Source organism: Rosa chinensis, chromosome 4 (genome assembly GCF_002994745.2).
Source record: "Rosa chinensis cultivar Old Blush chromosome 4, RchiOBHm-V2, whole genome shotgun sequence".
Lineage (NCBI taxonomy): Eukaryota > Viridiplantae > Streptophyta > Magnoliopsida > Rosales > Rosaceae > Rosa > Rosa chinensis.
The window spans coordinates 14,201,149-14,224,738 of NC_037091.1; the positions used below are offsets into that span (position 1 = coordinate 14,201,149).

At 36.9% G+C, this 23,590-nt stretch overlaps 2 protein-coding genes and 1 long non-coding RNA gene across 5 annotated transcripts; 2 read left to right on the forward strand and 1 right to left on the reverse strand.

Moving 5' to 3' along the window:
- Nucleotides 1-66: 66 nt before the first annotated feature.
- Nucleotides 67-4,594, reverse strand: LOC112196931. 3 transcript variants are annotated; one of them, XR_005810099.1, is made up of 6 exons: nucleotides 4,504-4,594; nucleotides 3,800-3,981; nucleotides 3,542-3,612; nucleotides 1,599-1,977; nucleotides 863-1,190; nucleotides 67-751 (listed from the first exon to the last, which is right to left on the reverse strand). XR_005810099.1 is itself a non-coding variant. In XM_040518570.1 (6 exons), the coding sequence occupies exons 2-5, from the start codon at nucleotides 2,386-2,388 to the stop codon at nucleotides 971-973; spliced, it is 465 nt and encodes a 154-aa protein (XP_040374504.1). In that variant the 5' UTR covers nucleotides 2,389-2,667; nucleotides 2,824-3,429; the 3' UTR covers nucleotides 73-751; nucleotides 863-970. The 3 variants fall into 3 exon arrangements, 1 of the variants encoding a protein (XP_040374504.1); XM_040518570.1 differs by lacking the exons at nucleotides 3,542-3,612; nucleotides 3,800-3,981; nucleotides 4,504-4,594 and adding exons at nucleotides 2,385-2,667; nucleotides 2,824-3,429 and having other exon boundaries at nucleotides 73-751; nucleotides 863-1,134; nucleotides 1,599-1,702; nucleotides 1,785-1,977; XR_005810100.1 differs by lacking the exon at nucleotides 3,542-3,612 and having other exon boundaries at nucleotides 68-751.
- Nucleotides 4,595-8,519: 3,925 nt separating this feature from the next.
- On the forward strand, nucleotides 8,520-14,044 carry LOC112197685. The gene is made up of 9 exons (XM_040518652.1): nucleotides 8,520-8,626; nucleotides 8,778-8,801; nucleotides 8,957-9,210; nucleotides 9,344-9,466; nucleotides 9,982-10,063; nucleotides 11,523-11,557; nucleotides 12,547-12,636; nucleotides 12,740-12,787; nucleotides 13,971-14,044. Exons 1-8 carry the CDS (start codon nucleotides 8,520-8,522, stop codon nucleotides 12,784-12,786), a joined length of 762 nt encoding a protein of 253 aa, XP_040374586.1. The 3' UTR covers nucleotide 12,787; nucleotides 13,971-14,044.
- A 1,505-nt stretch (nucleotides 14,045-15,549) lies between these two features.
- On the forward strand, nucleotides 15,550-19,399 carry LOC121048855. The gene is made up of 7 exons (XR_002935736.2): nucleotides 15,550-15,614; nucleotides 16,165-16,325; nucleotides 17,130-17,337; nucleotides 17,536-17,594; nucleotides 17,740-17,829; nucleotides 18,039-18,283; nucleotides 18,380-19,399. It is a non-coding gene; the product is annotated as an uncharacterized LOC121048855 (long non-coding RNA).
- The last annotated feature ends 4,191 nt before the right edge of the window (nucleotides 19,400-23,590 follow it).

The following is a 23,590-nucleotide window of genomic DNA, read 5'->3' on the forward strand; positions in this document are numbered from 1 at the left end:
AACCAAACAGAGCAAGCCAAAATCAAATTGCCACAAATAAGAAAAAGAGAGAGAAAGAAGAAGCAGATGTTAACAATGACAAAAGAAACACTTTGATGGGTGCAATTGAACTTGGCTTGTATATAAATATATGTTAACAAAGAGCATAATCGATGAAAAGTGAAAAAGCTCAGACTTGTTTCATGGGCATCCTATTTCTACTTCCAATCAGAATAGTTTGCTTTCATTCCGGTATAAAACTACAATAGCCGATCACAACATAAGAAATAAGAATTGCAGCGCCTGAAAAATACACATACCAATGGCAATGCCAGTCTAGATTCTCAGCTACCAACCAGAACAACCCACCCATATCCAAAGTCTGGTTTACCGCTCGAAACCAAACACTGCTACCACTAACAATACTAGAATCAACGTAAAGTGGAGGATTATTCAACTTCTAGTGCCCTCATCCTCAGAATCTCCTTCCACGCTGGAACCCGATTCGAAATCTAATTTCCCATCTTAATCACCCAATGCCTCAGCCTTGAAGCTTCTTTAGGCTCTATTACAGTGGCAGCCACATTCACATTTGAACTCTTGCTTGCGTGTCTCTTAGTGAGAGTTGAACTCAGAGTCAATTAAACGGGCTCAACAGTTTTCACAGCACTTGGGGATTCGCTTCCTTTATGTGGCAACGCAGATTGAACAATAGTAACATAATTAGAATCGTTGGCAACTACCAAATCTTGTGCTCCTTCACAATGAGGTTCTGCAGGCAGCAACCACAAAAAGGTTCAATAAAAAGGATAAAAACTGAAGTTAAAAAGAGCAAGCATAATGATCTTGGTCACAATAAAAAATAAACTCCAATTTAACTTACCCTTTATCCTCAGCTGAGATCTTTTCATCAGATTCATCCATAACCTCAAATATCATTTCATAATGATATCTGAAGCTGCCTTTGGTACAGACACCTCACATTCCATTCCTACTTTTGCATTGAACTATCTATCTGTACCTCAGTCACATCCATCTTGCTATCTTTGAATAGACTTTCATCCACAACTTGTCCATTTGATTTTAGCTCCGACGAAACTTCAGAAGCATCAATTCCACTTGAGCTCCCCTCTGATACTGTCTGCATACCAGATACTGTCCCATACCATATAAGTCTTGTAAGAGAACAATATTTTGGCTCCACATGTCATCTAAGAAACAACAAATTTAGTAAATCTTAGAACACCAAAATTTTCTTTAATCACAGAACATAAAAGGACATCTGACAATGTGTTGTGAATGTTAGATCTAAAAAGGGCAAAGGTACAGAAATCATGTTTGAATCATATAACTGAAAGGATTTGTTTGAAAGAGATGTATGCTTTTTCACGTTCCCCATGAATTTATCAATTTGAGGGCTTGTTATAATATTCTGCTAAATTATTTCTATGTTAAGTGACATTTACCAAGCCATATATAGATCATAGTTTCAAGAAAACAAAACGAAAAAAAGTATCTATGGCAAAAGTAGAACTCGTTTGTTCATAATCTCATAAGTCAGAACAATGAAAACCTGGTTGGTAATTCCCAACCTAAAAGAAGACAAAGTCTATACTTACCAGCTAAGTTACTATCATCGATGATTCCTGCTGGAGAAGATAAAGACTTTGAGCAGGGAAAACGGAACTTCATGATTTGTAGGGCTCTTGGCAAACTTGATAAACTGATCACTTTGATATTCTGAATTAACAAATGGAGCTTAAACTATGATAAAAAAAAAAAACAAAATAAATAAATAAACATACATAATCTCCTTAATATAGCATAATGATCGGATCAAACCACAAAGTAGCTTCATCAATCTCCCAGTAATTTTTCCATCTCCACTTCCTCTGATGTAGACATTGGTGTGTATAGTGCAGGACTTCCCAAATGTAGTCCCCAAAAACTTGATGTCCACTTCATCTTGATACCCTGGATGAGCTTCACTTTTAAAAGCTGCAACAAATTTGATCAGTTCATGATCAGCACCAATTAATTGAAGCAAAATCCACTATGCTTGATGAAAATTATGAAAGCTTTAGTTTCTTATTTCAGACCTCAAATTCAATATATAACATCAAAAGGAACATGCTTTACACTCACTACCAGAGCTTATCATATATAAAACAACACATGTTTGCAAAATACAAAATTCAAGACCCGTATGGACTATGGACAACCCCAGTTCAGAGCTACCTCAAATAAACCCAAAAAACCACAAATTTAAGTAAAATCCAGATTCCAGGAATCAATAGGTAAAGACAAAATGCAACCCAGAAACTGCTTAATAAAAACAATTGTTCATCTGAGGCTTTAATCAATTAGAAGAAACTCAAATAAAACACGAAATGAAAAGGAATTACCCATATTCGTCCTCCTCTTCCTCAGATTAAAACCCAAGTACTCAACAAATAATACAAAACTTTCTCAATGCAAATAAAGAGCAGGTACAAACTTGAGAAGCTAAAGTTGGTGATCACTGTTCATTGGCTTAAAACCCAATTGCTTCTGACAATGGTTCAACTAGGTGTCTCTTGTAAATACCAATGAGCATATAAGCCAGCCCAACTCCTAGAATGAAGAACACTCAGGCTGAAACGAAATTACACACAATTGTGCACCAAAGCAAGATCAAAAACACTCAGGCTGAAACGAAATTAAACAATTCCCCAGCTTCAGATGTATGAACTGAAATCAATGGCAATCAACTAAAGCAGTAAAAGCCCCAGACTCAACTCTATCAGGTCAAAAACGGCTCCATTTGCATGGCTTCGATGGGAAACGGAGAAGAAGAGAACTCACCAGAAATGATGAGAAACCTCTCAGACACTGTAATGATTTCTCGTAAAAGCACTCAAACATTTAAACAACACTTATTCTTATTTCTTACTCCTAAAAGCCTTATTCATAGTCAATAAGGCCTGGGGCCAATTAAGCAAAAAGCCATAATGGGAAAACACAACTGAAAAATGAAGATCCCAAATCAGCAATTACAGTAACACATATTAAGCTGAGAGAGAAAAAAAACTGAAAAGAAGCTACAGAGCTCTTGATTGGAACAAAGCACCAGCATGACCAAAGGTTGCACAATAATGAGGAGAGGTCCAATATGAATCACTCTGTTTTTTTTTTTCTATAGTGTTCTTGTTTTTTCCTTTATTGCTAGGTAGAAAGAGAGTAAAGACTTATACACATGTAAATCAATAGAAGCATAAGAATTGAAATGCAGCAAAATCCCCATACAAGCATTTTCCCAAACATGTGGTACGCATGGCACAAGTCATATAAGTTTATAACACACCATTGCAGACTTTGGTAAACAAATCTTCTATTGAGGAAGATTGCGGCGAGGCGGAGCAGTAGAATCTTGAAGGTGGAGTAAGGAATTTTTCAGAACAAGTAATAACAAATTTGAAGGTAGAAGCAAGCAAGAAATTGTAATGTGGTAACGCGTATATAGATAACACAAAGAAAGAAGGTTTACTTATTGTTAAGGCACTCGCATAGAAGATTTACTTACAGTGAAATCTGGTTAAGATAACAAATTAGTACTTGCTGAGCTCATTTCATCCTCAATAGTCAGCAACTCCTCTAGAAATATTACATAGATTGTCGCGAATCAGCATTTCATATACAAATTTTTTAATATGAGGACTCTTATTGTATAGATAGATAGATCTATACATAGTGTGGAAATTCCATGATTGAGACACCGGCGAGAATAATATACATTAGGAAAACACAAAACATTAAATATGAATGGTGAATTGAGACTTACCCCAACAATCGACATCTGTGTCTCCCTCTTCGTTTGTTAGCTGTAGCGTTTTGTCATGAGGCGGTTGCTCGTGTTCGAAGTTGAAAGACGAAAATCTAAGTGATTGTCAACCATTAACCATCACGATAGTCTTCGGCTTCCAAAAAGAATTTTCCTTGACAATTTGATTTCCTACAGTTGACCTGCCAAAATAGATAATTAAGAGCAACGTTAAGATCATTGAAGAGAAGTATTGTAATGCAAATTATTTGGCAGGTTAATTTTCTAATGTAAACCTCAGCTTTTAATGTATCCAACAAAGTACAATATATCATTTATAGGCCAGACAATGGGATTGAAAAAGGCAACCCAAGAACACAAAAAAGTAAAAATCAGAACTGAAAAAATGCAGGAATGTAACCAGATCGAAACTATAAGGCTCCAACTGCAGTTTAGTTTTCTGCTCTAAATAGAATTATACTCCTGTTAGATAGCCAATGCCAAAAAATGCAGCTACATAACCAAAGCATTCTCATTTATATCACCAGAGCTATATCTAAAAATATTATGAAGTGCCTATCAGCATGACAATGTGTTGAGCCAAGGGCATTGCAGAAAACCAGACTTCATTTTCAACATTAGGAATTCAAGAAAGCAATGAATTTGGCTTTGTCTAACATGAATAGGCTTTCAATTAAAAAACGAAGAGGGAATAGTTTGTTCACCTGGTTTAATGCCCAATTTGTAATGCCTTCTTGAATAAGATTGATTGAGGAGATTAGTGCTCCAAAGTGTAAATAGTTATTATTGATGAACAAATATAATTTTATCAACTCTTTTAAGCGTTACCCCCTCATATTTTTCTATATATAAAGGATGAAAAATACTGTTTTACTGTTTCTTATAAGGGGCGGAAAAACCCTATTTGTCCTCACTGTTCCAGGATAATATCAAGAAGGCGGAAAAGTCATTTTTGTCCTTGATCTTCTCTGTGTATCCAAAGTTAAAGGATGAAAAATACTGTTTTACTGTTTCTTATAAGGGGCAGAAAAGCCCTATTTGTCCTCACTGTTCCAGGATAATATCAAGAAGGCGGAAAAGTCATTTTTGTCCTTGATCTTCTCTGTGTATCCAAATGATCGGGGGAGGTTGGTATTCGGTGGCTTTACATCAACATCAACAAAACCCAAAGAAGAGAGCAGAGAGAAAAGAGGCATAGAAGAGGAGAAAGGAGAAGGTCTGTGAGCTCTGGAAATAAGAGAGAAGAAGGAAAAGACCATCAAGATTAACAAAAGCGAAAGAAGAGAGCAGAGAGAAAAGAGGAATATAAGAGGCGAAAGCAGGAGATGTGTGAGCTCTGGAAAGAAGAGAGAAGAAAGAAAAGACCGGTTGCAAGGTATTGGATTTGTGGTTTGAATCGGTCTGTGTTGTTTGTTGTTTGATTTTTTTCTTCTTTTGTTAGATGTTTTTGAGGGGGTGGGGGTTTTGTTGGGGGTTTTGTTGGTTGATTGAATTGGGGGTTTTCTTGGTTGATTGAGGTTGATTCTAAGTTGTAGGGTCTATTCTTTTCGATTTGATGTAAGGTTTTTGATTTTGATGGTAGATTGTTGGGGTAGGATAAAGAAGTGGAGAGATTGAAGAATTTGGTCGAAGAGGTTACTGGGTTTTGGAAGAGATGTGTGTTTGATTTGGGTATATGTTTGGTAAAATCTCCTGGCAGCCACAAGTGATTATACTCTTATTGTAGTTGCAAAATAATAACTGAAGCTCTCAACTCTCTCTCTCTCTCTAATGCCTCATGTTCTCAACCTCGCTCCTCGCAGCTCAGTTCTCTGAGTTTTTTTTTTTTGGTGAACAATATGAGCAACTATTATTGTTAAAGATCGGAGCAACTAATTATTTCTGTAATCAGAGGTTCATGGGATTGCTTAGTTTTTGGGTATGTTAGTCTGTAATATATGGGATTAGATAAACTTTACGAATAATATATATAGTCATTTAGCTTTGTGTTTTCATTCTATCAGTTGGATTTATTGTATGCAGATTAGGTAGCATTTGAGCTGTTGTCAATTGTCAAGCTGCTGTTGACATTCCAATCATCTTTCTCAGGTTGGTTGCCTATAATTCCCATCTCTTTTTGTGTGCTGTACTCTTTGTATATGTATTCCTTAATTCATACTCATATATACACTAAGAAGCACGGAAACGGGTACGAGTTTCCGGATACGATACGATCGGAAACGTGGAAACGGCAAATCTTAAATGTAATAGGAAACGGAAACGTGAAGGAAATGGCAATTATATATATATATATATATAATTAGAAAAAAAAATATGAAACATAAACAAAATACTAGTTTATGACAATCAAACATTATCAATCCAAAGGTTCAAATAAAAGATTAACACAACTAATAACAAGTCAACAACCATCAACTTCATTCAACTTGGACCACTCCCCCATACCCAAAGGCTCAAGCTTTTGCAAAATAAATAGAGAAAACAAATAAAATAAAATAAATGGAGGAAGAAAAAGAAATGGTAATAACAAAGAGAGAAGAAAGTAGCAGGGTCCTATAAGAGGGAGCATCAGTTGTAGTAGTAGTACTACTTGTCAGAAAAAAAAAAAAAAAAAAAAGAGTTGGGAAAGAAAAGTCAGTTTTTTTTTTTTTTTTCAATTTTTCCAAGTAAAAAGTCAGTTTTACCCCCACGTTTCCTATTTATTTACATTCTGGCGTTTCCACATTGGATACAGACGTTTCCAAACCGTTTCCAAATTCGGATACGCGTTTCCGAGCGTTTCCGGGCGTTTCCGACCCGTTTCCGCTTCCGAAACGGGAAACGCGAAAATGCTCGCGTTTCCGTGCATCATAGTATATACATTTAGTGATATAGATATATGTGTATTATAATTTCACCAGGACCATACATATATATAGATATAGATGCATTACATATAGCGATATATATATATATATATTTATACTCTTATACTGATACATGAATACATATAGTGGGGTGTGTGTGTGTATAATATATACTATTTTATGATTTTCTGTGTGCTGCAGCTTTTTATATGAATTCTTATATGTTCAACTTAATCCTGCACGTCTCTCTTTTTAGTTGTACGATAAGAAACCTTTCTCTCTATAGTACTGCATATGAAATGAGGTGAAATTAGTACACTGATTCAGAAACCTTGAACAAGCTTAAGAACATCTGTAAGTAATAACTACGTGTGTATTTATATACATATATCTTCAAGGCTCTTGATCATATATGGATGTTTTGACCACCCATATGAGCTTTTAATTAGTACCAGAAAGATTGGGGAAGATCGAAGATAATAAGCTAATTGCAAACTCAGATGGGGTTTAAGTACTATATATATGACTAAAGCTCTTGATCATGTATACATTTGAACCACCCTTTTGAACTCGATCCTACCCAAAATCTCTCTGTAATGACCAGAAATGTTGCTGGAGATCAGAGATGGGTAGTACTGAAAAGCTCTGTGAATATAACATATGATGGCTGGTGTGGACTTACCGGCCGATCTGAAACCGGTTGCTGATGAAGTGAGAGAGAGTCCTGAAGAGAGAGAGAGAGAGAGAGAGAGAAGTTTGATGAGTTGTGAATTGTGATGTTTGAGATGCATGGGATGCCCAACATATATATAGATATAGGCAACCATATATATACTATATGTATTCATACTCATATATACATTTAGTGATATAGATATATGTGTATTATAATTTCACCAGGAGCATACATATATATAGATATAGATGCCTTACATATAGTGACATATATATATATATATATATACTCATACTGATACATGTATACATATAGTGGGGTGTGTGTGTGTGTGTAATATATACTATTTTATGATTTTCTGTGTACTGCAGCTTTGTAAATGAATTCTTATATGTTCTTCACTGGGATTTGGACTTTGTATGTGTATGGTAGTATGAGACAGTGTTTTGGGTTGGTGAGGATAATAAAGATGACTCCTTCAGCCTAACTGAGATACCAAAGCCTCGATCTTTGAAAATTATATATTCTTACATCAACATATTAGATGCTATTACCCATGTAATTGCAATTGTTTTGTGCAATATGGACTTAATTCTTCCAACTGAAAACTAAAATTCAAACCAGAACGGACCCAAAAATAGAAGAGTTATCCAGATTGTTGAAAAAACAGTGAGTAATCACGAATGTAGATCTAATGAGCATGTCAACTCCAATCATTTGGATACACAGAGAACAGCAAGGACAAAGATGAAAAAGTTATCCAGATTTTTTTTTTTTTTTTTGCTTTATTAGGAAAAAGTTCTTTGTTTTTCTTTTTATTTTTTTTAAAGTGGATCTTCACAGACTTTTGGTCTGGTCTCCTAATTCTAAACTCCATGGTTAGCTTCGAAGAGTACCAACAGTTGAAATGAATCCAATTTGGCTGCTGAACTTAGTTTTCTTCTTTTTTTTTCCTAGGTCCTTGCAATTCTATAAAAGTTCAAATAATGCAACAATGAATATTTAAAGCCTAACTATATGAGCGTGGTTGTTTACGTACTTTTATCAAATTGAAATAAGAATTTGTTTTTGTAAGAAAAAAAATTTTCCTTTATTTTTGTTCTTTTTTTTTTCTTTTGTTTTTGGTTTGGTTTAACAAATATGGTATTGGTATTGTTTTCTGTAGTTATATAATTAATTTGATAAGTATGTTACAGTTATGTTTGCTTTTTACAGAATTTATGCAAAAGAGTCTAAACATCATTTGGCTGCCACTATTCCTTGGTCTACTGTTTCACGTTGTCTGCATCTTTCATTCTTATTCAGGTATGAACTTTGAATTTTTGTTTGCTCAATTAGCGGCTTTGTTTGCTTTCATTGTGTGTTTTTTTTGTGCAAAATACATTATATAACTATGTATGTTTGAGTAACTATGTTGTATTTTGTAATTAGTTTTTCCTTTATGTTAATTTTGCAGAGCTTTGGGACAGTGTGCACTCAGGTTGTTGTAATGTTTTGGATTGAGGTTTGATTATAAAAGTGGTTTTAAGTCATTTTTGATTTTAATTCCCTTGGTTTTCAATGTAGTTATGGCATCAGATATCAGGCACAGAAGAGGAAAAAGATTGCTAGAACAAAATTATTCTATATATAAAGGGTGAATAACACTGTTACACTATTGCTAAGAAGCGGAAAACCCGTTTGTCCTCACTGTTCAAGGAGAATATCAGGTTGGCGGAAAAGTCGTTTTCGTCCTTCCTTTTGTCAGCGTTGGACAGGTATAACGATCGGGTCATTTTCGTCCTTGCATTTCTCAGTCTTGGATAACGATCGGGCTGCGATTCAGTGGCTTACAAACAATTTCAGTTCTGTCCAGGCGAAAGAAGAGAGAGGAGAAGATCTATTGCAAGGTATGTGGTTTGAATCGTTCTTTGGTTTTTGTTGTTGGATTTTTTTTGTTTTTGAGGGGATGATAGTTTTGGGTTATTTTTAGAAATTGTTTATGGAGGATAATTGTTTCTGATTGTTACATTTGTAAGAAAGAGGAAAGGAGGAGATCTATCGGGTCTGCAAAGAGGGATAGAAGAGAGGAAAGGAGAAGATCTATTGGGTCTGGGATCGAAAAAAGCGAAAAAAGAGAGTGGAAAGAAAAAACCGGTTGCAAAGGTATGTGGTTTGAATCGTTCTGTGATTTTTGTTGTTGGATTTTTTCTTCTTTTGTTTTTGAGGGGGATGGTGGTTTTGGGTAAGAGTAGAGGAAAGGAGATAGGTGTTATCATTTAGCTACCCAGAAAGGGGAATCATCATTCAGTTCTTCTTACTGACTGAAAGTTAGGCTTATTTGGATAAAAGTAAATGTATTTTATTTGTTAGTGTATGATTTTGATGTCAGTTTTGATATGAGAACAGAAAGAAGATTTTGATTCTTGGTTGTTGGGTTAGTTGGTTTTGGCCTTTGGGTTTGGTTTTACCTTCCTTTCTTTTTTTTCCTGTGTTATTGAGTTGTGCGGGTGGTTCAATAAAGCTAAGCAACTGTTAAACGCCATTGGTTTTCAGTAAACTGCTCTTAATTGCTTCTTTGATTTGCTTTTGTGTTTGATTTGTAATCCTATTTCGTATTGGCATTCTTATGCCTTAGTTTCTCCTTAAAGCCAATCTAACTGTGTCTTTAATTCCCACAGAATTTTATCATCAGATACTTCCCAAGGCTTTAGCACATTTCTTTCAATCGAAGTTTCTGGTCATAACTTGGTCAGGGCTTAGGTAAACTCCTCTGCTATATTAATATAATTCCCAATTTTGTGATAATGATATATTCATATTCCTAATTATAGTGCCAGATATATAACTTGAAAGCTTTCCAATTGTAATCTAATTTTAAAGCTTTAGACATAAGTTGCTTAGTCTAAATTTTATGGCAGCTTTAGACATTACTGTTTTAAATAGTAGATATATGACAGTCAATGCCAATCGATGTTAACCAATCTGATTCGATAATCTAATTTTAAAGCTTTAGGTATAATTTGCTCAGTCTAAATTTTATGGCAACTTCAGATATTAATTAGTGTTTTAAACATTAGGCATTTGAAAATCAATAGCAATCAATGTTAACCAATCTGGTTGAAATGAGTCACCATCTATGCTTTTGATTTTAAAGGTCGTTTGTGTAAACGATTTTGTTAGTTTTCAAATTGCTATTATAGTGGCTACTTCGGGTGTTTACTACATGCTTCGATTAAGTGAAAAAAGACCTTAGTATCTAAGGAATGGTTAAATTTCTCCATGGACTATTCACTATTATTAGGCTTTGATTCTGGGATGGTTGTAAACAAATCTTTGTAAAAATTTCAAACGTGGGAAGTATTGTCTTTGAATTTGGTGCAATTTGAGGTCTGAGTCTTTTGTTTTCTTGCATGTTATGCATGACTATAGTTGTTTTTTGAATTATACTTGCCTATGAGCTGCATACCCTAGGGTATGGATGTGTGTGTGGTCTATCAATTCCTTTCGCCCTATTTCAATCTTGGGGTATACCTCTCAGCGCAGCTTTTAAGATATTGTGGTTGCTTTCTTGAGCTGAAATATTTCAATCCATGGCAGCAAATCACCAAACAAGGAAGATCTGAAATAAAAAATATGCAACTAATTATGAAAGTTTTTTATTGGAAAATGAAAAGTCTCTTTGGTATATTGTTGTGTGAGTTTTATATATAACTGTGAAGATGACAAAGAAAGAGTTATCAATAAGAGAAAATTTATAATAAAAATAAGTAGAAGAATAGTGAAAAGAGGTGTTACTGTTTTTGGGTGATCAGGTTTTACTGGAAGAAAAAGAATGTTGTTGTCTTTAAAGGGATTTATTGAGTTTAGTTCAGTTCAGCAACTAATAAAAATAAAGATTTTAATTCTAAGAGGGACCCCTGCATCTTTGAACGAATGATGGTGTTGTCTTTAAAGGGATTTATTGAGTTTATTTCAATTGAGCAACTAATATAAATAAAAATTTTAATTCTAAGAGGGACCCTGCATCGTATGGGAAGACCAAGTGTGCCTTCTTCTAATCTCCTATCTTTGTTTGATTTTCTTTTCTAATTTTTTATCATTATTATGATCTCTTTTTCTCTTAATCGTACATTCTACTATAAAAAAGCTTTCATTCGCAATTAACTACAGTTGAAGAAGTGGTCCATAATTTGACTTTCTTATATACTTCCTAAGGTAGGCTGTGGAGAGTGAGGGAGATAGCTCCTTTAAGAGGTAAGATGTTTAGGCAAAGGCAGTCACCCAGGAATTGGATCTAGAGCATAATTATGAATTTAGCAATTGATTTAGAAAGCACTGAAGTACAGAATTCCCAAATAATGCGAGTTTGTTTTTGTGTCTGCAATTTAACAAAGTTAGATATGATTTTGTATATCAATTTGGATAGGACAATCATAGTATGAATTGTTTTCTTTTGTTTGGCAGCTATACCTTTACACACCCATTAAGGCTTAGTTTCTGCATTTATCCTAAACATAATTGATCAACTGTGCATATTCAAACTCTTTACTAAATAGTATTAGTCGACTCCAATATATTAAAATAGGCACCCACTGCTAAATCATTTTGGTGTCCTCCACATTTTGTTGATCCAATCTGAATTAGTTCCATTTGAGTTTCCCTTTTTCTCTGTCAATGATTACAATTGTCGTCTATCACAATTTGTATCAGTCAATGAATTATTAAGTATACAAGGAAATTGATTATAAATTGTGAGATAAGTTTTATAAACTGATTATAAAATCAGGCATGGGAGTTGATGATTCTGAAACTGACGCTATAATGAGCATTTTTTGAAATTTCATCCTTATCTGTCATATTGTCCATTGCTTTAGTTCATTTAGTAAAATGCAGTTATGTTACTATGTAAGTTTAGGCAATAGTACAGATGTCTACAGCCCACTCTGCAGTACCTTTAGCATCCAACCTGTGGTCAAAATTAATATCCATCATAGATTGAAAGTAAGTATAGGCAATGTATTGAGTATAGAAGGAAACTGATCATAAATTGTAAGATCAAACTAAAATTCTGATGTTCATATAGTCTGAACAATAAATGAATCAAATATTTCTATATGTCTGGCCTCTGATATCAAAACTAACTCTCTCTTTTTTTCGCATACAGAAACTTTGTATTGAAATTAGTGTTTGTAGTTTAACAATTAATTTCAATGTTTCATTGTTGTTTTATTTGGCTTCTTCAGATTTTATGCAAAAGAATCTTAGCATCGTTTTGCTGCTGCTGTTCCTTTGTCTATCGATCAGTGTTATCTTGCTTTTTTATTGTTATTCAGGTATACACTGTAAAATTATATTAGATAATTTTTCCACTTAGTTTATAGTGTGTATACCGATGGTATTATTAAATTCTTTGATTGTTGCCACTGTATTTTGCAGAATTTAGGAACAGTTTGCAGGCAGATTCTTCAGTTGTCTTGCATTGAGGTATAGATTTTCAAATTCTTTATATACAAAATGTAGTTAGTGTGCTTTAGATATTAGAAATCACTCTTTTCAATAGTTTTGGTAATAAAGAATTGATACTTCTGATTGGCCTGGTCTGTTCAAATTGCTGTTATGATTTTCAAATGGATTTAAAAAACATCTCTTGCTTATCAAAACCAACCATTTAAGTTGGTTTCAACTGTATTCACTCTCTTTGTCTAATGTTAAACTCAATTTTACAAATGCATATACTTAATTAACGTTGATTGCCTTTGGATTTGTATTAGTTCTCTGCCAAATTCTGTTAGTATTTTGATCTTAAGCAGTATTTTATTTTATTTTTTAACACCTTAAAATTGATCTGCAATAAATTCATATTCATAAAATTTATAAGTTTTTTTACACCTGTTTTGTGCCTTTCATTATACAATGAATTGAGCCTTTTTCTATTGTTTTTCCATATGAATATAGTTGATTTTTGGTTCTTCAATCTGGAATCACATTTGTTTCTTTTTTATTACTCAGGAAATTTATGCAAGCTTCAATAAGATGTTCTCACTGTTTGTCTTATCAAGTTTAAGATTAGCTTCTGATGGTTTAAGTTTTTTGATGCTTGCCTTTGATCCATAAAGTTATTAATTTCGTGTGATTTTAAGTCAGAAGTTCAAACATTGATCACCTGTTTCTGCGATATCATTCTTTAAATTCTGCATATGTGTATTCTTCTCTGGAAACAAGAACCCCAAATGCATATCAGTATTAATTCAAAGAATTAGTATTTGTTGATATGTTATTGATATTGTTACTGTGGTCTTATCAAAACAAGTACTCGACATTAAGGTTTTGATTTCGTCGTGTTATACAATCAGACTTTAAGTAGCTTTTGATAATTATTATTAATCCCTGAAAATGCTTATGGTCCTTTTACTTTAGAAAGTTGTTCATTGCTGTATGTTGGTGTGGAACAAAGATAGTTAACATTCAAAATTTTGGAAATTAAAATGTCAGCTTTCTAATTAACAATTCGACTTCTACACCACACTCCCAAAATGTAGAAATAAGTGTAGAAATGCGTTTTCAGCAGTCCTTGCCTTAAAACACCATGTTTATTTCAACAATCTTGATTGGAGCCAATAAACAATTGATAATTGTTATAACATCTCTTATTTGTCTATTTATGCAGGTCTGCTGTAGGAAAACTGAGGCAACGATTAGGGATTCCGCAGACATTGAATCGACATCACTGTTGACTGCAGGTAAAATTTATCAGTAGTTCATTTTTCTGTTTATGGGGCTTTGATGGTTGATGCATGCTATGTATTCCTTTACTTCTTGATGTTTTGACTTTCGATTTGGTTTGATTTGTTTCTGTTTACAATGTTTGTTTTTTTCATTGGCTTATATGTTTGTTCGTTGCTACATTTCCAATCTATAATATAGATAGAGTTTTTTAATTCTTTCTTCTTTTTTCGAAAGGGAAAAAAAAGGCAGAAAGGAGGACAAGATTTAAGCTTTTGGTAATGAATACCCATGTTCTGTTAAAATTTTCATTCAGGGAACCAACCCATTTTTATTTATCTTTAGTAGAGTTCAATTTTTATTTTGTACTTCACCTTAGTTTGTTTTTGGTTTTGGAATTGTTAATATGGTTTGTATTCATGGTATAGATTTGATAAATGTTAATACGGTTTGTATTGATGCTAATCATGTTTTGGATTGTTCTTATGTCTCAGTTTTTTATTCCATGTTTACTTCTACTTTATAAATGTTAGTATGGTTTGTATTCATGGTATAGATTTGATAAATGTTAATACGGTTTGTATTGATGCTAATCATGTTTTGGATTTTTCTTATGTCTCAGTTTTTTATTCCATGTTTACTTCTACTTTATAAATGTTAATATGGTTTGTATTGGTGCTGACCATGGTTCCAAACTAACTGTTTCCAAACTTTGCAAATAGGTCGACATTCACGTTCCAGTCCAGTTGCAAACCAGAGTTTCTTTATTGACAGAACCGTATCAATTGAAAGGTATTAATTTTTATTTTATACTGCCTCTGTTTTGATTTTTGTTTTTCTTTTTTTTTTGTGAAACTATTCTTATGTTTTAGTCATGTCTGTAATAGATATCTTTGTTATTTAATATTGGAATTTACATCTTCAGCTGGAATATGGAATTATGGACCATCACATAAACAAATAAAATAGCCAGTTCAGTTGTGAGTTGACAGGCTTTTTAAGTGCCAAACTTCTTTATCTTCATTGAACATTTTGATTGTTTTGGTTTTCTTCCTTTGTGTTCTTAAGCCGAGTATGAAAGAACTTCGCTTGCAGTTTGTTAATTAAGCCTTCTTTTGTGTTATGTATATCCGAACATTCATTCTTCTCTTTTTTTTTCTTTTCGTCTTTTCTTCTCTTTTCATATTTAGATAGCAGCACATTTAATTGGATCTCCTCTTTAAATTTGCAATGATACCACTGATTCATTCTTTTCTGTTTAATTCACAAAATACTTTAATTTATATATGTACGTAAAAGACAGTATACCCCAATTGTATTACAAAGTACCAAAGGTTGTAGCTGACCGGCCTCTTTTCTGCAGGTTTAAAACGGAACAGCAGCTAAACTGTCAAACCTCTAGAGTTTAAAATCAAGGGTGAGGCATTTTGTTTTATATTTCTTGCTGGCGCCTTTTGTTTTGTTTGTGTTGGCTAAACAGATAAATAGAGATTGGCTGTGATTGTTTGCTTTCCTTTGCACAAAGACAGAGAGAGAGAGAGATAGCTGATATTCAGAAAAGGAGATACTGACATCATCTCAGTACGAGGTTAGTTGTCTCTGAGCCAATTTACTTTTTAATTTGTGAGTTGTGAGTTCTTTCTTTTTTTAATTTCTATATCTGAATTTGTGATTAATTTATGTTTCTCTTTTTAACTCATCTTATTTCTGTTTTGGTTGATCAATTAATGTGGGGAATTAATTTATGTTTCTCTTTTTAATTGCATTGAAACAAAGAGTATAGTTGTTTCAAATATTATAGAGTATCGTTATTTCTTTTGTTTTGTTTTGTTTGTGTTGGTGCTTTAGAAAGAGAAACTGGAGATTGGGACAAGCTTTAGATATATGATTTTGGGGTTACCAGTATATGGTTGTCCATTTTCCTATTGTCTTTTCAGTGGATGTAATTTTTTGACATTTAATTTGAAGTGAAGGCAATAATGATACTGATAGCTTAGATACTGACTGAATTCTTATGCGTTTAGCTTAATTGTACATCGATTGTACGTCTTACATCATAAAAAATAAAAATTCAGTTATCTAGCTTCATGTTTCAACTTCCACTAAGCTGTGCTGTCTTTGGTTATATATATTTTCAGGTATTTTGATCCATTTCAATTCGATCACTTATCAAGAACGATCCACACAGAAATAGAGAGATTTGCTGTGATTGTTTGCTTTGCTTTGCACAAAGACAGACAGAGAGAGAGATAGCTGATATTCACAAAAGGAGATTGTCACCTCATCATCTGAGTACGAGGTTAGTTGTCTCTAAGCCAATTTGCTTTTTAATTTGTGAGTTGTGAGTTCTTTCTTTCTTAAATTTCTATTTCTGAATTTGTGATTAATTTACGTTTCTGTTTTTAATTGCATTGAAACACAGAGTATAGTTGTTTCAAATATTATAAAAATTGATGGATTTGATAGATTTTATGTTTAGCTGTTTCAAAATCTTTTGGGTTTGTTACTTTCGGATTAGTTTGTATAGATTTGATCTATTTACTTACGAAACAGAAAAATAGATACTAGATCCAACATGTTAGTCTGTACATGTCAAAAATGGAAATCATATGAAAATATGGTTATTAATATTTATACTTGAACTTTCTGTTGTATAATTTATTATAAATTCATCTATTGTGAGTTTTGCTTCCCAGAAATAATTTCCTGAATTTTTGCGATTTCATTTCATTCGATTTTGAGTAAACAAACCTACCCCTAAATTTACAAGTGATAGCGATAGACAATATACCAGTATCTAAGCTTTCTATAAGAGGCATTATGCATTTATCATTATTCAAAAAGAATGTCAGTATATTTTGTATTCAGTATATCATCTGAATGCCAACAGTTCCGGGAATATTGTAGGGCAGGAAATGGATAGTGGTATGTAATCACATAGATACGTATCTTCCAGTATAAAGAATCACAGCTGTGGCTTCATATATATTTTAAAGGAAACGTTGGCTAAATGCTTTTCAAATTCATTATCAGCTTTCCTATATATATATTTTTTTATATTTTATATATATTTTTTATGTTAAGAGGTTATTGTTTGGAACAGCACACCAGAGGATCACAGGATGATTGTTACTGATATTCGAATTAGAACAAATCTCCTGAACAGAAAATGAACCAAGTATGATGGTAGGGTTCGTATAAGTTCAGATTCGATGAGTAAAATAGAGGCAGAACTTGAACCTGAATTTCAAAGGTTAGGGCTAAACAAGAATACTTCTACTTTGGAGAGAAGATTAACTGATCTTGATGAGGTAAAAAGTCTATGCTTATCATTGCAATTTTAAGTCTAAGCAGCACAAATTTATCTTTTAGTAATAACACATCTAACTCTTTTCCTACTACTGAGGTAATAGTATATCATTTATGCATGTAAAGAAAGCTGCTGCATCAGTTTGGTCAATTACTATACTAAAAAAGTATTGTTCTTTTGTTCTCTAATTTTTATGCAGTTTGACGAATTGGTAGAGCTGGAGTGATCTGATTGCCAATATATGAAATTAACAATGAGGTTTTGTTCTAACACTATTATCTAATGTACTGAATATTGATTGTCTCTTTTGGTGGATTTATTTCAATTTGTTTTGAGTAGTATGTTTAAAGCCCATGAGACTTAAGTGCATACATTTAAAAAGGTTTAAATAATTTCCCTACAGTCCAAGCTGCTATCATCACAGTTGAAGGGGGTTATACCCTGGTGGAGATCTTCCCTTCCTGTCCAAGACCATGAGTTGTTAAGAATGAAGGTGTGGTATAACAAATCAGCTTATACTTGGTATCATATTTTTGCATAGAGGAGAAGAGGGAGAAAAAATTCTATAATTTTTTTTTTTTTTTGGGGAATACGCCTTTGCTTTCTATTATGTAGCAACTAATGTATAGCTTTCTTTAATCTTGAAAGATCTATGCTTTCTATTTATATAAAATTGATTTTATCTATTGGGATTGTTTGCAGATCTATTAAGAGTTTTGGTGAAAATTGAGAGCTTCGAAGCCATTCACAAGCAGGAAAAAATCATTAAAGCTTTCTATGGAGTCATGATTGCTCGGATTGATCTTGGAGTTGAAATCCCACTCAAACAGATTCCAATGGTCCAAGAGAAAATAATTCAAGTGTGTGGGCAGCTAAACAATCAAGTATTTGTAGCTTCTCAACTACTTGAATCAATGATTGAATACCCAACCCCAACACACGTTGAGGTACCACACTTAATTGTGCTAATATTAATTTCCTCTATATTGAAGTCAAATGTAGTGCCATGATGAATACTAATCTCCACTGCTTTCATTGATCAGGAAAGGATATTTCTTCCTTGCCTTGGTGGTGAATTGGACAGTGAGTGTGATGAACCAGTTTCAATGAAACTGTCTACACACAATCAAGAAGAGCTACTAGATTGCAAAACACTATAAGAGGTTTTAAAGAGCTTGGAAAAGAAGGTGCCTAACTTGAAAATTTTCACCTATGAACGATTGGATCGATTGAAAAGAGTGAGAATGTGACACAGAATGCGTTTAGAAGTGATGCAGAATACTTAACCTGTGAATGTTCTTTTCTGATTTTGGGTTGGTTTCTTATTTGAATCCTTTTCGTTTGATTTTTGTTGGTTGTTAGTTCAGTTAGGGAAAAAGCAATTTACAATTGTTATATGACTAGAATGCATTTATACTACCCGAGGCAAAGTGCGGTATCGCAAGGTTTGTTTATCTCAGATATACTGCATGTATGTCAACAATGGAAACTTGGAGCAGTAACTTCATGGAGGTATCCGTCACCATGGGTATCTCTATTTGCCTTTGATGCCAACGTGTTCTTCTTATTCAACGAGTCACAAGATATACTTTTTCGCATTCTTGCTTATTTACACAACGCCATTGAACCAAAGTTGATACATCGAGACATTAAGCGGAGGCTTCTTCTTAGCTGCTAAGTACTTTGTAAAGGAATATCCATTTGCGGAAGAGAGAGCAGTTACTGACTTTAGTTTGCCAAATCAAGTCTGACTGATAAGAAAATTGAATTCAAGAGGGAGTTCCGTCCAGGTGAGTTACCTCCAGGTGAGGTACTGCTAATGTCGCTGGATGCAATTGTTGCATGGCTAAAACAGAAAGCTGATTGTTTAGAGGGATGCATATTCTATCACAGAACAATGTGGTAATGGAAATCAAAGGCTTCGAGGAATCAGATGATATTGAAGTACTTTCTAGAGCAATTCAATTGGGAACAATTTGTGTCTCTTCACAAAAATACTACTGCAATTGATGTAATATATGGTATTTTATCAGTTTGATCAATAATAAAGTCATTTTCAATTATATCTTTCATTATTGTAAATTATTACCAACAACAAATCCCCGCAGCAAAGCGCGGGTACCATTGCTCGGACTTAAAATGTCTTCCCCACTGTACATACATGTACATTTGCAAGCATAATTAGCTATAATGAGCCACGCTCACTATACCGCCAAAGGTACTAATTCCAACTAAAGGAATGACATGCAGACGCACCGCCAGACAGGCTACAACCTCAGCGTTGGGCCATCCCCAGATCGCCGGCGACGCGCCGCCACGCGCCACGCCAAGATAGCGTCAGAAGCTTCTGAAACTGAGAACTGAGGCATATCAGTCCCACATCGAAAACAAAGACAAGATCAGTCTCTTCCTCACCTATAAAAGGTTCTCTCCTCTCTCCTCATTAATTACGCATTCAATATTTACCTACTGTTACTTTGTCAACATAAATACATTGACTAACTTAGGCATCGGAGAGTTGAAGACCGCTCAGCGCGGTCTCCCTCTGACGCCCATTGTATTTTACTTGACAGGTAACGGGAACTACTATAACAACACAAGTATCGATCCGCCCACCGGATCAACGTTAACTAAGGTCCAGCTACCGCTAGACTTTTAGACATTAACATTGGCGCCGTCTGTGGGAATCTTTTGAACAAAAGGTCATCCCGCTACAATCACCATGGCTAACGATAGCGGGGGAAACGCTGAGGAGCAGGCAGGGCTCCCCGCCATTCCCCAACCCTCCGACCCCGCGATCGGCGTGAACCGCGCACTATTCACAACCCCATCCAACCCCGGCGATGAGGCAAATCCAGGCAGCAGCCGCCCGTCAGGCCAGGATCTCGTCACCATGTACGAGATAGCACTGGCGGATCTTCATAAGGCAAATAGAGAACGTGAGGAGGAGCGCAGGGAGAAGGCCGAGGCCCAGAGACAGATGGCCGCGCTCATGGCACGTTTTGAGGAACTAAAAAACACTTTGAGGACCACCGACCGCCCGGCACAGAGCGAGCAGTCACGCAGCACCAGACGCAGTCGACCCAGCGCCGGCACGGTGGCGCCAGGGCCGGTCGTACAAATGCATGTACCACTGAACCCACCTGGGTTGTCAGGAAGGGGACCACCACCCATACCTCAACTAATGTCAGAGCAGGTGGCGGAATCACTTCCGCACACCAATCGCTCGAATACCAGGACGATGACCGGGGGAGATCCGCCCATGCCTAGGCACAGGCCAACTCGGCAGGTCAGTCAGGCCGATTCCATCGGCGACGCAACCGCCCAGCTATTGGACAGGATGCACCAACTGGAGCAGAGGTTGATCCGGGCGGAGACGGGTGTCCCGACGTCAACCCGGAACCCGCTATTTACTTCCAGACCCGGCCCCTTTTCCGCCGCGATCCTGCAGGCCGTCAGACCGACACATGCAAAAACCCCAAAGATGTCACAGTACGGTGGATTGACCGATCCCTTTGTCCACATGGACACCTTCAAGAAGGTCACCAACAACAAGGGCTTCGACGACGCCACCTTGTGCCATTTATTCAGTGAAACATTGGACGGCGAGGCAATGAACTGGTTTTTTGAGTGTCCGCCAGGGTCTGTCGGCTCATTCCATGCACTGTCGCATGCTTTCCTCTCCCGCTTCATCTTACTATCCGCCGGACATCACAATACAAGTCAGCTTTTCGGCGTTAGACAGGGGGAGGACGAATCACTGAAGGCCTTTGTCACCAGGTGGCGGGCGGCAGCATCTCAATGCCGCGACCTGGACAAGACCATGGCATCAGCGGCCTTCAGGAAGGGACTCCTCAAGGGACCGTTCCTCTATCACCTCAATTACAACCATCCCAATGCAACGTACGACCACGTCATGAGCGAGGCGGTCATTCACGCCCAGGCGGAATTTATTACATATGGAGAAACCCCACCGCCGACAACGACAGCAAGGTCAACACAACCATCTTCTAGTCACCAGGAAACCGCTGACAAGCCCCCCTCAGCACCACCAACTGACAAGAAAAGAGAGTGGCAGCAGGGGCACCACCAAACCAAGCGGCAGAAGGGGCAGCATTTTTACAAGGGACACCGTCCAACCCATGGGGATAGCAACAGCAAGCAGACGGAGTCCTCACAGCGGTATGCAGTGTTCACGGTCCTAACGGCCTCATATGAAGATATCTACAATCAGTGCAAGGATCAGATCCCATCGCCACCCCCTCCAAAGTACCCAAAAACAGGCAAACCCAGGAACACCGGCAGGTGGTGCAAATACCACGCAGACAGCGGTCACAATACAAACAGCTGCAATGCTCTCAAAACGGCCATTGAGACTTTGTACCGTGACGGCAAGTTGGAGCAGTTCAAGGTACGCCAACCACCACCAGTGATTGCCAACGTCGAGACCCTGGGCCGCATCAACACCATCGACGGCGGTGCTCCAATCACCAACATGTCTCACAGGGCAAGAAAGCGCTATGAACGCGCCAACCACCCAAAGGAAGTTTGCAACATCCGCTACGAAAGATCCGCAAAACTACCGAAATCAGGTTGGGAACCTATTACCTTTTCAGAGGAGGAGGAGCGCGGAGTGCATTTACCCCATGACGACCCATTCTTGGTCGATGCCATTCTTGGCAAATTCTCCGTGGGGAGAATCTTGGTGGATAGCGGGTCCGCTGTCAACGTCATCTTCAGCGGTTGCTACGACCATCTCAAGCGAAACAGAAAACTACTCCAGGATCACGAGCCACTGCTCAGCTTCTCCGGTGACATCACACAACCACTAGGGTCGGATTACATGCGACTAGTTGTTGGCACTAGTCCCTGTATGGCGGAGGTACACACGGAGTTCATCATTGTCGACTGTTTTAGCTCGTACAACGCCATCATTGGTCGACCAGCGCTTAATAAGCTCAAGTGCATCATTGCCGGATACATGCTTCTCATGAAGTTCCCCACGCCCAACGGCACAGGCTGCGTGAGGGGAAGCCAACAGCTGGCACGAGAATGCTATTCAACAACTGTAGCACGGTCAACGCGCCGCCATGAAATCCTGACAGTGGGTAATGACCCACCACCACCGAATATCTTTGAGGATCCTAGAGATGAGGAGAAAAAATATGTAATGAAGGAGCCGGTCAACCCGGACACATCGCTGAAGGTCGTCTGCATCTCAGACGAGCATCCCGAAAGGACAGTCCGCATAGGCGCACAGCTAGACCCAGAAGTAGAGGCAGAACTCACTCAATTCCTACGTGACAACGCCACCGTCTTTGCATGGTCCTATGCGGACATGCCTGGCATCTCCACTGAAATAATCACCCATAAGCTGACCATCAAACCTTCCTTCTATCCCATCAAACAGAAGCGGAGGGCTTTTGATGAGGAAAAATACCGGGCAATCGGACAGGAGGTCGCCAAACTACGGGACATTGGATTCATCCGCCAGGTCATCTACCCTCAGTGGATCTCAAATCTGGTAATGGTGAAAAAGCCCAGCGGCAAGTGGCGGATGTGCGTCGACTTCAAAAATCTAAACAAGGCATGCCCAAAGGATAGTTTCCCGCTACCTCGTATCGATCAACTGGTCGATGCAACCGCCGGGCACGAACTCCTCAGCATGATGGATGCCTTCTCCGGATACAATCAGATCAAAATGCACCCCAGCGACCAAGAATGCACCACCTTCACCACCGACAAAGGCCTCTACTGCTACAATGTCATGCCTTTTGGTCTGAAGAACGCCGGTGCAACTTATCAGCGGTTGATGAACGCCATGTTCGCTGAGCATCTGGGAAAAATTATCGAGGTCTATGTGGATGACATGCTAGTTAAGAGCATAAAGGCCAGCGGACATGTGGCAAACCTCAGGATCATAGTAACCATCCTCCTGGCCTACGGTATGCGTCTCAACCCGGAAAAATGTTTCTTTGCAGTCACCGCTAGCAAATTCCTGGGCTACATCGTCAGCGAGCGAGGTATCGGGGCTAACCCAGATAAGGTACAGGCCATCCTTAACCTGTCGGACCCCAAGTATAAGGTAGACGTCCAGTGTCTCCAAGGCAAGTTAACCGCCCTCTCTCGATTCATCTCTCGACTTACTGACAAGTGCGCCCCATTCTTCAAACTCCTCAAAACAACTCACAAGAAGGTCATCGACTGGAACCCAGAATGTCAGGCGGCGTTCCAGAGCCTAAAAGAATATCTGG

What these genes read in the sequence shown, in the direction of transcription:
- LOC112197685 (XM_040518652.1), top strand. Translation starts at nt 8,520, where the DNA reads ATGTTTGCTTTTTACAGAATTTATGCAAAAGAGTCTAAACATCATTTG. An exon ending in AGGAGAAGATCTATTGCAAG is followed by an intron (nt 9,211 to 9,343) that starts GTATGTGGTTTG and finishes TTTGTAAGAAAG; the next exon opens with AGGAAAGGAGGAGATCTATC. An exon ending in GGAGATAGCTCCTTTAAGAG is followed by an intron (nt 11,558 to 12,546) that starts GTAAGATGTTTA and finishes TGGCTTCTTCAG; the next exon opens with ATTTTATGCAAAAGAATCTT.
- LOC112196931 (XM_040518570.1), bottom strand. An exon ending in TGCTATATTAAGGAGATTAT is followed by an intron (nt 1,703 to 1,784) that starts GTATGTTTATTT and finishes CAAAGTGATCAG; the next exon opens with TTTATCAAGTTTGCCAAGAG. An exon ending in CGATGATAGTAACTTAGCTG is followed by an intron (nt 1,135 to 1,598) that starts GTAAGTATAGAC and finishes GGTATGGGACAG; the next exon opens with TATCTGGTATGCAGACAGTA.